This window comes from Sminthopsis crassicaudata, chromosome 6 (genome assembly GCF_048593235.1).
Source record: "Sminthopsis crassicaudata isolate SCR6 chromosome 6, ASM4859323v1, whole genome shotgun sequence".
NCBI lineage: Eukaryota > Metazoa > Chordata > Mammalia > Dasyuromorphia > Dasyuridae > Sminthopsis > Sminthopsis crassicaudata.
The window spans coordinates 38,112,181-38,127,789 of record NC_133622.1 but is presented as its reverse complement, the minus strand read 5'-3'; the positions used below and the strand labels follow the sequence as shown (position 1 = coordinate 38,127,789).

Genomic DNA, 15,609 nt, shown 5'->3' with positions numbered 1-15,609 from the left:
GTTGAATCATGTCATTAAATGGAGAATAAAATTGGGATCTATCACCTCCTGCTATTTCAATGAGTTATCCAGAAATTGCAGATATAATGAGAAAGGTATTTTGTGTTCCAAAGTACGTTTTCTTTATGGAAGGAATCTTTTTTCTAATAAATCTATTTATTTTTAATTCACATTGCTTTTTGAATCATGTTGGGAGAGAAAAATCAGAGCAAAAGGGAAAAACCATGGGTGAGAGAAAAAAAAAAAAAAACAGAAAAAAAGAAGTGAATATAACATGAGTTGATTTACATTCAGTCTCCTTAGTTCTTTTTCTGGTTGCAGATGGCATTTTCTGTCCAAAGTCTATTGGGATTGCTTTGGATCACTGACCCACTGAAAAGAACCAAGTCTTTCATAATTGATCAACCCACATTCTTGCTGTTATTGTGTACAACGTACTCCTGGTTCTGCTTATTTCACTCAACAATCAGTAAATCTTTCCAGGCCTTTCTAAAATCAGCTCGTTCATCATTTTTTATAGAACAATAGCATCCTATTACCTTCATGTGCCACAACTTGTTCAGCCATTCCCCAACTGATGGGCATCTGCTCATTTTTCAATTCTTTGCTTCCACAAAAAGAGCTGCTACAAACATTGTTTGCACATGTGGATCCTTTCCCCAGCTTTATGATTTCCTGGGACAGACCCAGTAATGGCACTGCTGGGCCAAAGGGTATGTACACTTTTATAGCCCTTTGGGCACAGTTCCAAGTTGCTCTATGGGAGGACTCTAAATCAGAGTGTCACAAACCTGGGAAGGAGGAATATCAAAGTATTACCCTAGTGTCAACTCAAAGGTCAATTTCCTTCTAGGGGAGAACTTATATGGCTCTCTGTGGGTCCTTTGAATGCCTTTTGTGTTTTCTGTACCTGATAGATTCCTGCAAGTGCTATATATTTTATACATTTTCTGCACAATGAAATATAGGTTGTCCTTTATTCAAAATATATCTGTTTCAGGGCAGCTAGGTGGCACAGTGGATAGAGCACCAGCCCTCAATTCAGGAGGACCCGAGTTCAAATCAGATCTCAGACACTTAACACTTCCTAGCTGTGTGACCCTGGGCAAGTCACTTAATCCCAGCCTCGGGGGGGAGTGGGGGAAATATAAATATATATATATGTTTCCTCAAGTGCTTTTATCCACATTTGTGGAAACCTAGACATGAATTTTCCTAGAGTAAATTCCAGGGTTAATAAACCCCAAAGAAAAAAACTAACTTCTTAGGTCAATCCCAAGAACAAAACCTGGTTTTTATGAAGTCAGAATTTGGGGTTGAAGGGAGGAAGGAATAATAAATAGGGATCACAAGTCACAATCCAAAAAAGAAGACTGAACTTACTTTGATGAGTATTGTATGATTCTATGTTGTTCAAAGTAAAATATTTGTAAGGAACCACATTATAAAGGGATCAAAGGGATCGCCGCCATTTGCATATTCAATTTGAAGCCCCTCTTGATTCTCAGTTCTTAGTGCTGCCATATCAATGTCTTGTATTTTATTTATATGTCTGCATGTTGTGTCCAATTGATAAAATATAAGATCCTCAAGGACAAGGAATGCCTCATTTGTTGGTCATGGTCTGCCAGCCTTGAGCATAATGGCTTATACATGCTTTTTTACGTGTTTGGTGAATGAATTCATAAAGCTAATGTTCATGGGATAGATGTATGTGTACATGTAAATGTGTGTATTGATGTAGTAACTGGGTGTATTCAGGAGAGTGTGCTATACATTTCCAGAAAGTGGCGATGGTCTTTATGTACTAGTAATAATCATTTGGAGTTGGGGGGAGAGGGGATAAGAAGCTCTGCCCTTGAAGAAAGATAGAAGATCTAAGTTTTAAATCTTTCATCTATTAGTTATGTAACCTTAGGCAAGTCACTTAATACCACACATTTCCAAAGTACTTCAGGACTGATAAAGCACATTCCTCCCCACCCTCTCAGGTAGACAATGTAAATATAATTACTTGTATTTTTTATAGCCTCAGAGAGTAATGATTTATCCAGGATCATGCTGCTAGGAAGCATGTGATCATTTGAACTCAGCCCCTTTAATGACAAATCTAGCACACCTTTCATTATACCACAGGCTCTTCAGCTATAAAAGGAGGGTTGGACTAGACTAGTGGTGCTACATGCAAGTAGAAACAGAATTACTAAGACTTGCTAATTTAGAAAACTATAAATTAACATCTATGTTTTATAATTTTATTTATTTTGTAAAATTTTCCCATAATTGAGAATTTTCATTTTAATTAAATTTAATTTCCCAATTATGTTTTCATCTGATTCAACTACACTTCTAGACTAGATGACCCTAAGACATTTTGTGATTCTGATTCTGTAAAAAACTGATCTCACTCAACAAAACTCTGACTGTCACCTGTTCCTGACCCAATGACAGTTAGTTTTCTGAGCTCCGTGACAGCTGTGATATTGCCAGCATGTCACTTGTTTGGACCACACTCAGGGAGGGAGCTGGCAGGTGCAGACAGAGGAGAAGCCTCTGGTGAATTTAACACCAGGGATGCACCAGGCCCCTTGCATAGGCCTTTTAATTACAATATTCTTAGCTCATCTCCCCCCAGTCAATTTAAAAGAATTTTAAATAATGGAATTGATCCCAGGTCAGACTGTCCCAGCTTCAGCACACAACCCTTTCCAAGTGCCTGCAGGAGATTTGACAATGTATTAGCCAACAAATATTTTTATTATTTCGGTTAAGTTTATAATCTTCAAGAACCATCACATACACAGTACACAAGGCACTCTTAATTCCTTTCCTTCTCTTGTTCCCAGTGCTCTTTGGACCTGCTGTAATTATTAGCTGCGTCCCATTGGTTTGTGTTTTGGTTTACTAAATGAACTAATGCTCATTAGAAATAGAAATTAGAAATTAAATGGGATGACCACTTAACTTTATCCTTGAAAAACAAAAATGAAGCATGATGGCATGTTTAATCAGCAGCTCTAACGGGGGGAAAAGCATACCCATGACATACTTTTAAGTTTAAGCTACATTATTAGCATTTTCTCGATCACTTTCTTAAGTATAAACCAATAGGTCAAATTCAAAATAGAAATGGTTCCCTGGAGAATGTTGACTAGGAAAACTTTAAATTAACATTATGTTTTCATATATTTTTATTTATTTTGTTAAATATTTCCCAATTATGCTTTAATCAAGTTTTGTCTAGACACTCCTGAACATATAGGCTGCTGGACTAAATAACCAATAAGATAATAAACCAAGTGTGATTTGTAGCATTTGCTGATATCGGAGCTGTATATGCTCACACTGGAAAATTAACAATTGGCTCTTGGTCTGGGACAAGCCAGCTCCAGCATATCTTTGATAGTTCATCAAAAAAAAAAAAAAAAAAAAAAAAAAAAAAAAGGTGCAGTTTGTAAAGTTGTGTAGGCTTTTGGTTATAAGTAGTTTCTCCTTTTAAAAACCACATTTTCCTAATTGATGACAAATTAGTTTTTGTTCAGTTATTTTCAATCTTTTTTTGATTCTTCCTGAACCCATTTGGGCTTTTTGTTGTTGTTGTTGTTGTTTTGTTTGTTTGTTTTTTGGCAAAGATACTAGGGTGGTTTGCCGTTTCCTTCTCCAGCTCATTTTACAGATGAGGAAACTGAGGCAAACAGAGTTGATTAATTTCACCAAGGTCACACAGCTAGTAAGTGTCTGGGGCTGGAACTCAAGTTGCCTGATTTCAGGTCTGGCATTTTATCTACCTGGCCACCCTAGATAAATTATATTAACCTATAAATAATTGCTCCCCCAAATCAACACTGAGTTACTATTGCTTTTACTATGGGATACATGGACTATTGAATTTCAGTTCAATTCAATGAACATTTTTAAAGAATTTATTATGTCAGGCTTTTACAGATGCTGGAAATAAAGAAAAAATAGCAGGGTGCTGCCCTCAACTAACTTGTATTCCATTGGAGGACAAAGGAAGGGAGTGTAGACAAGAAGGCAGGAAGGAGAAAGGAGACCAAATGTTTCCAGAGCCTTTGAAGAGAGAAGGAAGCTGGAAAGAAGGAAAGGGCTTCCTGGAGGAGGTGACACCTGAATAAAGACTTGAAGCCTGAGGAGGATTCTGAGACTTACTTGATGAAATTCTCCTCAGTGGAGATTTCCCATCACATACACAGTACACAGGGCACTTGTAATTCCTTTCCTTCTCTTGTTCCCAGTGCTCTTTGGACCTGACTTAATTATTACCTGAGTCCCATTAGTTTGTGTTTCCGTTTTACTAAAACTATTTCTTTAATCAAATGAAATGTTGACTAAGGGAGTGTTTCCTCCTTAACAGAGAGCCTCTTGGGACATTTTTCAATTAGGTCAGAAGTAAGTGGGATCATTTTTTCAATTCAATTCAGCACACATCATTTATCCAGCAAACATTTATTTTTAAAAACAGCTACCATGGACAAATCTCTATGTGAAAGGAATCATAACACTGTTCAAGATGTCTCTTTGATATCCTCTTTTATCTTAAGTTCAGTCCTCTTTTACCTTAGTTACTACAGCATCCATTTACTTCTTGCCACTTCCGGCCTCTTCCCCATTCTAGACTGTCTTATATATGATAATCTAATTTTACTTAAATACCTCATCCACTACTTTCCCTGTTCATGAATCTGTTGTGGTTCCCTAGTCTATCAAACTGAGTTCAAATTTCTTTTTCTTACTCTGATTCCATAATCCTATGCTTTATTTCCCAATATTCCCGAATACATTCCTCTCCTCCTATGAGACAGATTTCTTCACTGTCCATTTCATTCACCATGCTTATTCCAAGTCCAGTTCAGCTCTCACCTTCACTATGATCACTGAATTTGAGCTCTCTCTTCTCTGAATTCTTACAGCATTTGTTGTCTGTCCCAGTCACTTGAAACCTTTAAAAATACCCTTTAAAAGGCATATACTGTAGTAGAGAGAATACTATACTGGGAATCACGAAAGCTGTGAGTTAACATCCTTACCCCAAAACTTATTAGCTTTGTGTAAAGCAAATTCCTTAAATTCCTGATCTTTAATATCCTCATCTAAACCATAAAGACAGTATTTCTTGCACTAGCTATAACATGGGGGGGAAGTGCTTAGTGTAAACTTCATACTAGAACATTGGAGTTCAGAAAACTTGAATCCTACTATCAATATTGACTACTGGGGAAAGTTATTAATTCTTAAAATCCCTGAGACTGTTTCCAATGTTGTAAAATGAAGATAAGAGTACTGTGAGCACTTACCTAATGGTAAGGGATTCTCAAACGTTTAGTCTCAGCTCCCTTTATACTCTTAAAAACTATCAAGGATTCTCAATGAGCTTTTTATTGTTATATCTATTGGTATTTACCATATTAGAATTAAAATGTCTTAATGTTATTTTAAAAACAGTGTGGACCTCACAGATTCTGCGGAAGAATCTCATATTCACAGGGACCCCCAAGATCATACTTTTAAAAACACTGCTTAAAATAAAAATAAAATAAAAATAAACCATTGCCTTAGAGGTTAATTTTAAGATTCTGTGAGATAATGTCTGAAAAATGCTTAACAAAGGCTGGTATAAATGGCAATGATTATCTTCAAATTATTATTATTAATTATCTTAAAATACTCTAGAAATGTGAGATTTTCTTGTCAGTTCTGGGTATCCTTGATTATCTTTCCATGCTTTTCCTCTCCATATCAACTTTATTTATATGTTATAATTATTGCATGTACTTCATCTTAGCCCCTGTTTTCTTCTCTTATAAGTCTCCCCAAGTTTCTCTGAATTTATCTGAACTTATGGCATAGTAACCGTCCATTATAGTCATGTGTTAAAACGTGTTCAGTCATTGCCCAATGGATGGTTAGGAAGCTATTTTCTTTCCAGATTTCCATTATTGCAAGTAATGGTGCCATGAATGTTTTCTCGCATGACCTTTTTTCTTGAATCAAATAATCCAGGAAAGACTTTTTACACATTAGTAAAATCGCATCCCATATATATACATACGAATCTCAAAAGCAATAGGATTTAATATACATATGTGTTCTGTATATAGAAAATAGAGTAAAAGAAATATAATTTCAGTAATAATAAATAATTATGGAAAATGGAGTAAGAGAAATAAAATTTCAGTAATTATAAGAAAGGCCATAGACACATAGGAGACTTGTACAATTTTACAGCTGGAAAGAGTTCTAGTAGTCTTCTCAGCTGAAGACTGAAACAACAATGAGAACTAACAAAGATAAAAAACTCTTTATTCTAGAACATGTGTAATGGAGGAGACTTGTAATAGGATGTCAGTCCAAAGAACACATGCAAATAGGCTTTGCCTGTGGCCGCCCTTCTGAGTTTGGTGAGCCTGTAAAGGATGGGTTTGGCCGCAGTTCAGAGCATGAGCAGGTGTTCTTGGGATTGTTTCTTGTCTGCTAATTATCTAAAGAAGAGCCTTTTTGTTCAGCTATTGAGCCAGCCCCAACTATGAGGTGCCAGCAGAGAAATCTTGTCTCTCTTCCCTGCTAGCAAATGAAGAAGAATTACAGGAAAGCTCTGTTGAGGTGAGAGAGTTACTTCTTCATCCATCCTCTCCTGCCACGTGGCCATGAACACGGGAGGTCTCTATTTGGTTACCTCCTTGAATTATTAGTGCTTTCTTGCTCTCAGGGGAATGAGTATTGAGATGAAGTTATGACTGTGCACTTCAGAAGTTTGGAAGAGCCACGAGGGGTCCTATGTTGGGAGTCCATGGCAGCCCCAAAAAACAACCTGCAAAAAGCAGTCATCAGGGAATCTATCCAGCAGCTGAGATACCCTGTCCCTCAGGCAAGTGGACAACAGCCAGGAAAGGTGAACATTGAGCTGCAACCATTTATTTTAAGCCCAAGTCCATTCTCCCCACAGACTCAAGTGGCTCGACTGACTTTTCGAAGCTCTCAAGATCACAGTCTGATCTACTCCTCCCAAACTCACTCACCTAAATTCAGAAAAGAATATCCACTGCAAAGAGGCAAGAAAAAGAGAGGGTCCAGGTATCCACAGCCATGTGGCAGCAGAGGATGTGCAGAGGGAGCTACCGCTTCCCTCACAGAGGCTTATTGCTTCCAGAAAGAGAGATTGAGGTTCTCTGTTGGAACCTTCTATATGTACGGTCAGGTCTGATTCATTAAATTAATTAATTAAATTAATAAACTAAATAATTGATAATAAATACAATAATAAATTGAATTAATAAATTAAACAAATTAAAAGGCTTTCATTCACTACACAGTAAGTGGACAGTACCATAGGCTCAAAATAAGGGCAAGGTCCCTCCAGAAGCAGGTGGTCCCCCTTTTAAAAGCAAGATCACCAAACTACCAACTTGAGCTGGCAGTGGACATGCTCTGAAAACTGGACTTCTATTGGCCATTCTCCCTCTCTCCTCCCTGTTACATATTTCAACCAAATCAGATAAACAAAATTTTGTCAAATTTTTTTTTGTAGCTATTGAGATGATCATATGATTTTTGTTAGTTTGGTTATTGATGTAGTCGATTATGCTAATAGTCTTCCTAATATTGAACCAGCCTGGCATTCCTAGTATAAATCCTACTTGGTTATGCTGTATTATCCTGGGATAATCTCTTTGCTAATAGTTTATTTAAGATTTTTGCATCAATATTTATTAGGGAAATTGATCTATAATTTTCTTTCTTGGTTTTGACCTTACCTGGTTTAGATATCAGCACCATATCTGTGTCATAAAAGGAATTTGATAGGATTCCTTCTTTCCCAGTTTTTCCAAATAGTTTGCATAGTACTGGAATTAATCGTTCTTTAAATTAAACAAAAACATTTGTATGTACCTTTGCAAGATACCAAATCAACTATTAGATCTTAAATGACTTTCTTTTTCTTTTTTTCCTTGAAAAAAGGACTCTGGAAACTGAAGTCTTTACAAATTCTGGATCTTTCATCTAATACCATATCACAGATTGGACCAACTGATTTTGAAAACTGCCTACAGCTAGAGAAGCTTTATTTACAAAATAACAGCATATCCAAGATTCACCCAGATGCCTTCAAGGATCTCAACAAACTTCAGGTTTTAAAAATCAGTTTTTTGTTGAATGTAAAATATGTGTCTGTGTTTTTAGGTGTTCAGTTATCCAAACAGCCCTCATTTCAATGTCCTCACTGTCCCATGATGCTAATTAGTCATCTAAAAAAATGAATTCATGTTTTGGTCCCATAATCGATGTAATCTTTCTAATCCAAAAAACTTAGGCCAGTTTCAAATGAAATGTGATACCTCAAAAATTTTCAAACAGAAGAAGCTCAGCAATATTCAATGTATCATAAATATTCAGAGGAAAGATAATCTTTGTGATTCCTTCAGTTTCTGTCACCAGAACAATAGCACAGCAAAAGCCAAGTTGTCTAACAAACTTCCATTAGTGTTGAGCTTGGTTATCCAAGGTCATGGAAGACAGAAATAACATAAATGTCTGGAAGCTATGACTAATCCCTAAACTTCAGATTAAGCATGAGTTTCAACCCTCCCGATTTTGTAGAACATCTTTGCTGGAGTTGGAAACAGGCAGCAAAAAGACAGAATTTAGTGTCACTGATGGGGGATATCAAGGATGATGGAAATGGTTAAAGAGAGGGAGGAAATGTTGCAACAAGCCAAGCATTTGGTCAACCCCAAAAAACAAAACAAAACAAAAACCATTTACTGAAAATTACAAAGACTCTAGAACTTAAAGAGGATGAAACTCAGCAGACTGAGATTTAAGTCCTAGCAATGTAACTTTGGGCATGCCAGTTACTTACTCTCTCTGGGACTCAGTTTCCCAATTTGTACAATTAGAATACTCACACTACCAATTTCACAATATTATTGTGAAAGTTAAATTAGAATGAAAACATCCTGAGGACAGGCACTGATTCACTTTTGTAATTGTATCTCCAGCACCCACTACAGTGCCTAGCATAGAGTAGGTGCTTACTAAGTGCTTATTGATTGATTAATTAAATGATACAATAAATTTAAAGCCCTTTATATACATATAAGATGGTAATAGGATACTGGTTTTGGAATTGATGTAATAAATTCATCCATTTATTTAAAAATTTATAATGATATATATATATATACATATATATAAAATTGTATATAAAATAAATAAGTGATGTGAAAAATTGGTAATTATGGCCAGAAAAAAAAATCCCACACCTAGAATATAAAGAACTGGTTTAGGAAATTGTGGAAGAGTAAAGTAGGGCATCATACTAGACCGTTAAACTGAATATTACTCTAAATGTACTATTTTTTAAAAAAGGCATGATTTTAGCATGTAGAAACAAGAGTTAGACATTTTTAAAAAAAAATCATGAGGCTCTCTCCCTCCTACAGAAACCTCACTGCAACAAACTCCAAAGGAGTCTCCAGAATTCTTAAAACAAAATGCTATCATAAAGGCAGTATCATACTGACAAGGAAACAAGATCTGAATTCATATTCTAATAAATTGGGTTTCAGTCCTGGCTCTGCCATTAAGTAGGCCCAGTCCCTTAACTTGGGGGACATCAGTTTGCTCATCTGTAAAATGAAGGGGTCACATCAGGTACAGTCTAAAGTCATTTTGCCTTAATAAGCTTAGATTCTTTGATTATTCAAAATAAGAGAGCCATGGGCCATGACTTCGAAATACTGTGGTTAAGTGGGATTTCATAGGATTTCATAGAACCATATATCCCAAGCTGGAAGGGACCCCAGAGGCTGTCCTCTCCAACCTCTTCCTTTCATAAAACCACAGCCCCAGGAGCTTCTATAAATGGCCCAAGTTCACACAGATGACAAGAGAAAATGGATTTAGATCCAGGTCCTCTGTCCTTTCCCCTGTATCATTCGTCATGGGAGAGTTGTATTTCCATGTTCGGGGTGAATCAGACCACATTAAACCATTCCCTGAGGCCACAGCAGATCTAGGCCCACTTCAGCTGTGTTGTCAGTCTCAGAAGCAGCAACAGAAAGCTCAAGGCTCCAAGGCTGCCATCAACTAGTGATTCATTAACAAGTATTTGTCAAGCTATCAATAAATATTAAGCTACTATACACAGCGCTGATCAGCCCAGGTCTAATGGGGATGAAGGAGAGGGAAATACATGCAGCTAAGTGACACAATGGATAGATAGGGTCCTGGACCCAGAGCGAGTCAGGAAAACTCATCTTCCCGAGTTCAAATCTGTCCTCAGACACTTACTAGTGGGCAAGTCCCTTAACTCTCTTTATCTCAGTTTCCTCCTCTGTAAAATGAGCTAGACAAGGAAATGGCCAACAGCTCCAGGATCTTTCTTATTAAGAGTCAGACAACAACAACATGTAATTTTATAGTAGGAAATTATTAGAAATTAAACAGAGTGTCCTAAGAGATAGGTCAGTGTAGCAGGGATGCTGTAACAAAGCACAACTCAAGGATTTGAAGGTCCTTAAAGGTCATATTTTTTCAGAGAAGGAAACTGAGGCTCACCAAGGGTCAATTTTTCTTGCTCAGGGTCTCACAGGTAGTAGCAGAGATAGATTTTAATTTACTCAGGTCCTATGACTTCAAATATATGGGGTTTTTTTCTATTCTATGTTCCACAGACCTTATCACTAACCCCATCTAAAGGAATTGGAGGGTTGGGGGTTTTTCCCCCACTTTGGCCCACAACTTTAGAACTTTAGTCCATTTTTCCCACCCATATCATACTTGGGTCCTAGAAGTGGCTTATTAGCATATGCTCAAAAACTTGTTCAGACACAAATTTTCTACAGTATGAGAGATTTTTGAAGGATAAATTAATGATTGTCACAAAAGCCATTTGTAGCCCATAAACACAGATGTCTGGATTAGTTATTTGTTTTGGCTTTTTTCAGGTTCAAACTATTTCACCCTCAGGCCAACCAGTACTTCTTAGCACTAGGCCTGATGAAACTAGACCTTTCTGGCTAACCTCCAAACCCAAACTCCAAATTCAAAACAGCATTCTGAATTCTCTAGGACATCATTATCTGCTTCCCTAGATTCAAATTCCAGAACTAAACTCATTCCCCAAGCATTTTCCCCATAGCTTAGGATTTCTACTTCTTCTTCTTTTTTTTTTTTTTTTTTTTTTTGCTTCGAATAATTCCTACTAACCTTTTTGGTGCTTCAAGCCCTTTTCTTCTTTATTTAATTGTCTCTAATGGTAGCTTTTATTTTAATTTTTTGCTGAGGCAATTGAGGTTAAGTGATTTGCCCAGAGTCACACATCTAGGAAGTATTAAGTGTCTGAGATCAAATTCGAACTCAGTCCTCCTAACTTTAGGACTTGTGGTCTATCCATCAAGCTGCCCCTACAATAGGTTTTAAAGGAACATATTTGGTGCCATAGACAAATAATTTGGTGAAATGAATAATGGGCTACCTTAAGATCTAAAAGATTTTCAAGTCCTACCACAGACATTTATTTATCGTCTGGCCATGGGCAAGTTCCCTTAGATCTCTAAGATTGTAAATATAGATGTTGCCAGTATGAATTTGTGGAAGAAGTTTCTGCACTGGAAGTTTCTCATTCCAATGGAATCACAGGCCCAGAGCAAATACACCAAGGGATACATAGAAAAAGCAAAAATTGGTCTTGCCCTTAAAGGCAAAACCATAAATGTTGTCTCTCCTTTTTCAATGGGGGAAGTAATATATAAATAAGTAGATACATACAAGACATGGATGATAAGTCACCTTCTTCTTAAAATGAAAGAAGATCTTGGCATATAATACTTTAAAAATAAAAAAAAACCACTTAAAACCAAGAATAGCTTGCCTTATAAAGCTAAGAATAATCCAAAGATTAAAAAAAGGATTTTCAGTGGAGGAGAGGAATTTAAAGCAATTCTGATGAAAAGGCTAGAGTTGAGAAGTTACTTTGAAATACAAACACAAGTCTAGAGAAAAAGCTAAGAAGTTAAACTTAGGAAGAGTTTATATAGAGATATAATAGTAGCATTCTAAAAGGAGAAAGAAAATAAATGTCCCTTTGGATGTTTAATGTCTTCAAAGGGTATCAAAGAGATTAAGAAAGAAAAACAAAGGACCTGGGAGTGAAATGTTTCTGTTCTGAGAAGTTGAAGAGGGGAGAAGAAAGAAAGAAATGTATTAGTGTAGAAAGAGATTGAAGAGATTAAAATATGATGTCTCATAATTGGAATATATAAAAAGAAGAGTAAACAAATATGGAAGCAGAGCTGGGAAGAGTTGACATTAGATAAACATTATTCTTATCTAAAACAGAAAAGCAGAGTGAAAATGAAACACACACACACACACACACACACATAATTTTTTGCAGAATCACATTAAACTTAACTGGGAAACAAGCAGAGATAAGAAGAAGGATAAGGTTTGAAAAGAAGGAAAATATCAGAGAAGGAATCACTTAAAACAAACTTCCTGATCCTTAAAAAAATAGGAAAAAGGTAAAAGTAGAGGGACAGAACAAGGAGAAATGAATAAAAACTGAACATAGACTCAATAGAAAGAAATATCTCCTAATAATCAAAGTGATCCAAAAGTGGAATGTGGTGCTACCTCAGAGAGTAGAGGGTTGCTGGAGCCAGATTGACCTCTTGAAATTATTGTTCAGCAGTGGATTAGACTAGATTACCTCTTCTGACCCTGAGATTCGTTTGTAAACCTGCTTCCATGCTCAATCCCATTCTTACATGGAGGTCTTTGATTCAGTACTATGATAGATCTCTCCCCTCTGTCTCTCTCTCTCTCTGTGTGTGTGTCTGTGTCTGTGTCTGTGTCTGTGTCTGTCTCTCTGTCTCTCTTTTACACACACACACACACACACACACACACACACACACACACACACAGACACCCCTTAAGGTTATGTTATTCATTTTTCCTTCTCAGTTTCCCCATTTAATAAAAGGTCTTATATGAAGATAAATTCAAAATATGATCCATAAAGCTGGAATAGGAGAATGTGATATTAAAAGGGCTGCTCTATTTATTCATTCTTCAATTAATTTAAATTTATACTGATCCGTATATCTTCCCACTTGGGAATTCTTCCTCTCCACAAACCAGGAGGATTTTTCAAGTATATAAATTAATGACCATATGAAAACAGAATGAAATATGTTTCATTGCTAATTCAAAAAATTTCTCTTTTCTTAATCTCGTCCTATTCCTCTTAGATAGAGTAGTCTGTGCCACAGTATATCATGCTTCTCTTCTTCTTCCCTTGGAGCATAAGCCCTCCAATTATTAGTCAGTGGCTAGCACATTTTCCCGCTTAATTCTATTAACATTTTCTCTCAGAATATTCTTCTCAGAAATTCCTCCCAAGCTTTTAAACCATCTTGTGTCTTTTTTCCCCTTCATCTTTTCACTTTTATTCTTAACTGTCCTATTAAAAAGTTTTGCAAGATATTGCAAGGCTAGATTGTACCAAGCCCCAGGAAAAATTGCAGAAGTAGGCAAAGTCTGTCTTTTGTGTCCCCTAAGTAATTCAAACCCTACCCTTACTCCCCATCCTGCCTTTATCCTTTCTCTAATTACCCAGTAATAGCCTTCTTAACTCTACTACCACCAAGAACCCAAATCTCTTCAGGTTAGAACTGTATCACTCTAATTTATGAAGTTTCAAATTAGTTGTGATATAATTCATAAATTTTCTTCCCAGTCACTGTACATAAGGTCCCTAGCTAGTGTTATGATGACTCAAGATTGTGGAGACAAGGACGATAACTACATTAATAATTAAATAAATAACTAAATTAATAACTGAATAAATGAATGAATGTGTCCACAAGTTGCTTTTCAAGTCTCTAGAAGCCCTCAAGTAGGGATGGGACTATGTGATCTCTAAATTTTTTTAACTTTATGATTGATTTCATTTCAACAAATATGTATTAAGGTCCTATTATATGCAAGCCATGTGCTAGGTCCAGAGAAGACAATGACAAAAATAAAGCACCTTTGCCTTCCAGGAATTCACCTGAGGAGTGTGCTACTGTCTATGTATAGAAATTTGGAAAAATAGAAAAAATAGAAAAAAAATGAAAAAAAATTGGAAAAAATTGCCTCAGTTTCCTCATCTATAAAATGAGCTAGAGAAGGAAATGGCCAATAGCAGCTTATATTTATTTGTATAACTTATAACACATGGCCATATCACCTAAGTGGCATGATTTTGGAAACTTTTAGTCTATGACTTAGTCATTTAATCTTATTGAGTCTTATTTTCTTTATGTATAAAATGGAAATCATTAAGTTTACACTTCCTAACTGACAGAGTGATTATATTTTATAAACTGGTAAAAAAAAAAAAGTGCTTTGCAAATGGAAAAGTATTATAAAAAATGAGCTTTTGTGATATATTTATTTTTTTAAAAAACTTAATGAGCTTTTTTTCTTTTTTGATCTGATTTTTCTTATGCAGCATGATAATTGTGGAAATATGTATAAAAGAATTTTATGTGTTTAACACATTGGATTACTTGCTGTCTGGGAGGATGGGGGAGAGAGGGAAAAAAGTTTGGAACGCAAGGTTTTGCAAGGGTGAATGTTGAAAGTTATCTATACATATATTTTGAAAATAAAAGGCTTTAATAAAAAAATTTAATGAGCATCTACTATGTGCAAAGTACAAAGGAAAGGATAAAAAAGTAAAGACTACTCTCTGGCTTCAAAGGATACAAAGAAAAAGCAAAAGCCTTAAGGGCAAGGTCATATATATAAGTTACCTCTCTCTCTTAAAAAGGAGGGAACATAAACAAGATGTAATATAAACAAGTCGCCTTAGTGAGGAAGACACTAGCATTTGGGCAAATAAGGAAAGGTCTCTTGTAAAGGTTGTGTTTGAGTTAAATCTTAAGAAGTGGAGGCAAGGAGGAAGAACATTCCTTTAGTGCAGAGATTTAGACAGAAGATAAGAATGCCATGCATGGGAACAGAAATGGGGAATAGTCTTGTTGGATATAGGAAGGAAAGTCCTGTGTTAGTAGTTTCATAGGGGTAGAAAGGGGCCAGGCTGAGAAAGGCACCATCTTGAAACTACAATCAGAGGAGTTGATATTGGATCTAGGGATAAGAAGAAGTCAGTGACGTTTATTGAATGTGGGAATGAAATAGTCATACTTTATGAAAGTCACTTGAGAATGGTTAGAAGTAGAAAAGACCCGAGACAGAAAGACCAATTAGGCAGTGAGGCAAGCAATGTGCCAAGATGTTGGTTGTCCAACTTGGTCACTAGATCTGATATTTTTGCTTAATTGTTCTTCCACACAAGGGGAGGTTAGCTATGGGAAAAGGAATAACATGATTGTGATAGAAAGGCATTAATAAGTGTATTTTTAAAAACAGATCCTAGACTAATAGAATCTCAGATCAGGAAGAGATGTTAGAAATCCTATTGATCATTCCATGGCATTTCCAAGCTAAGCTCCTCTGTAAAAGCGGGCTTTCTCCTTCCTTCCCAAATTACTTCTTGCCACATACTCTGGAATGCAGTGACAGTGGACTCCT

General features: G+C 36.2%; 1 protein-coding gene across 1 annotated transcript in view; it reads left to right on the top strand.

The window, feature by feature from the left end:
* Positions 1-15,609, top strand: part of LRRC66 (leucine rich repeat containing 66) — a 29,248-nt gene that overhangs the window by 5,566 nt on the left and 8,073 nt on the right. Inside the window, exon 3 of the mRNA XM_074276579.1 lies at positions 7,978-8,147. Within this exon, the coding sequence (XP_074132680.1) occupies positions 7,978-8,147 (170 nt within the window). The remainder of the gene's footprint in view (positions 1-7,977; positions 8,148-15,609) is intronic.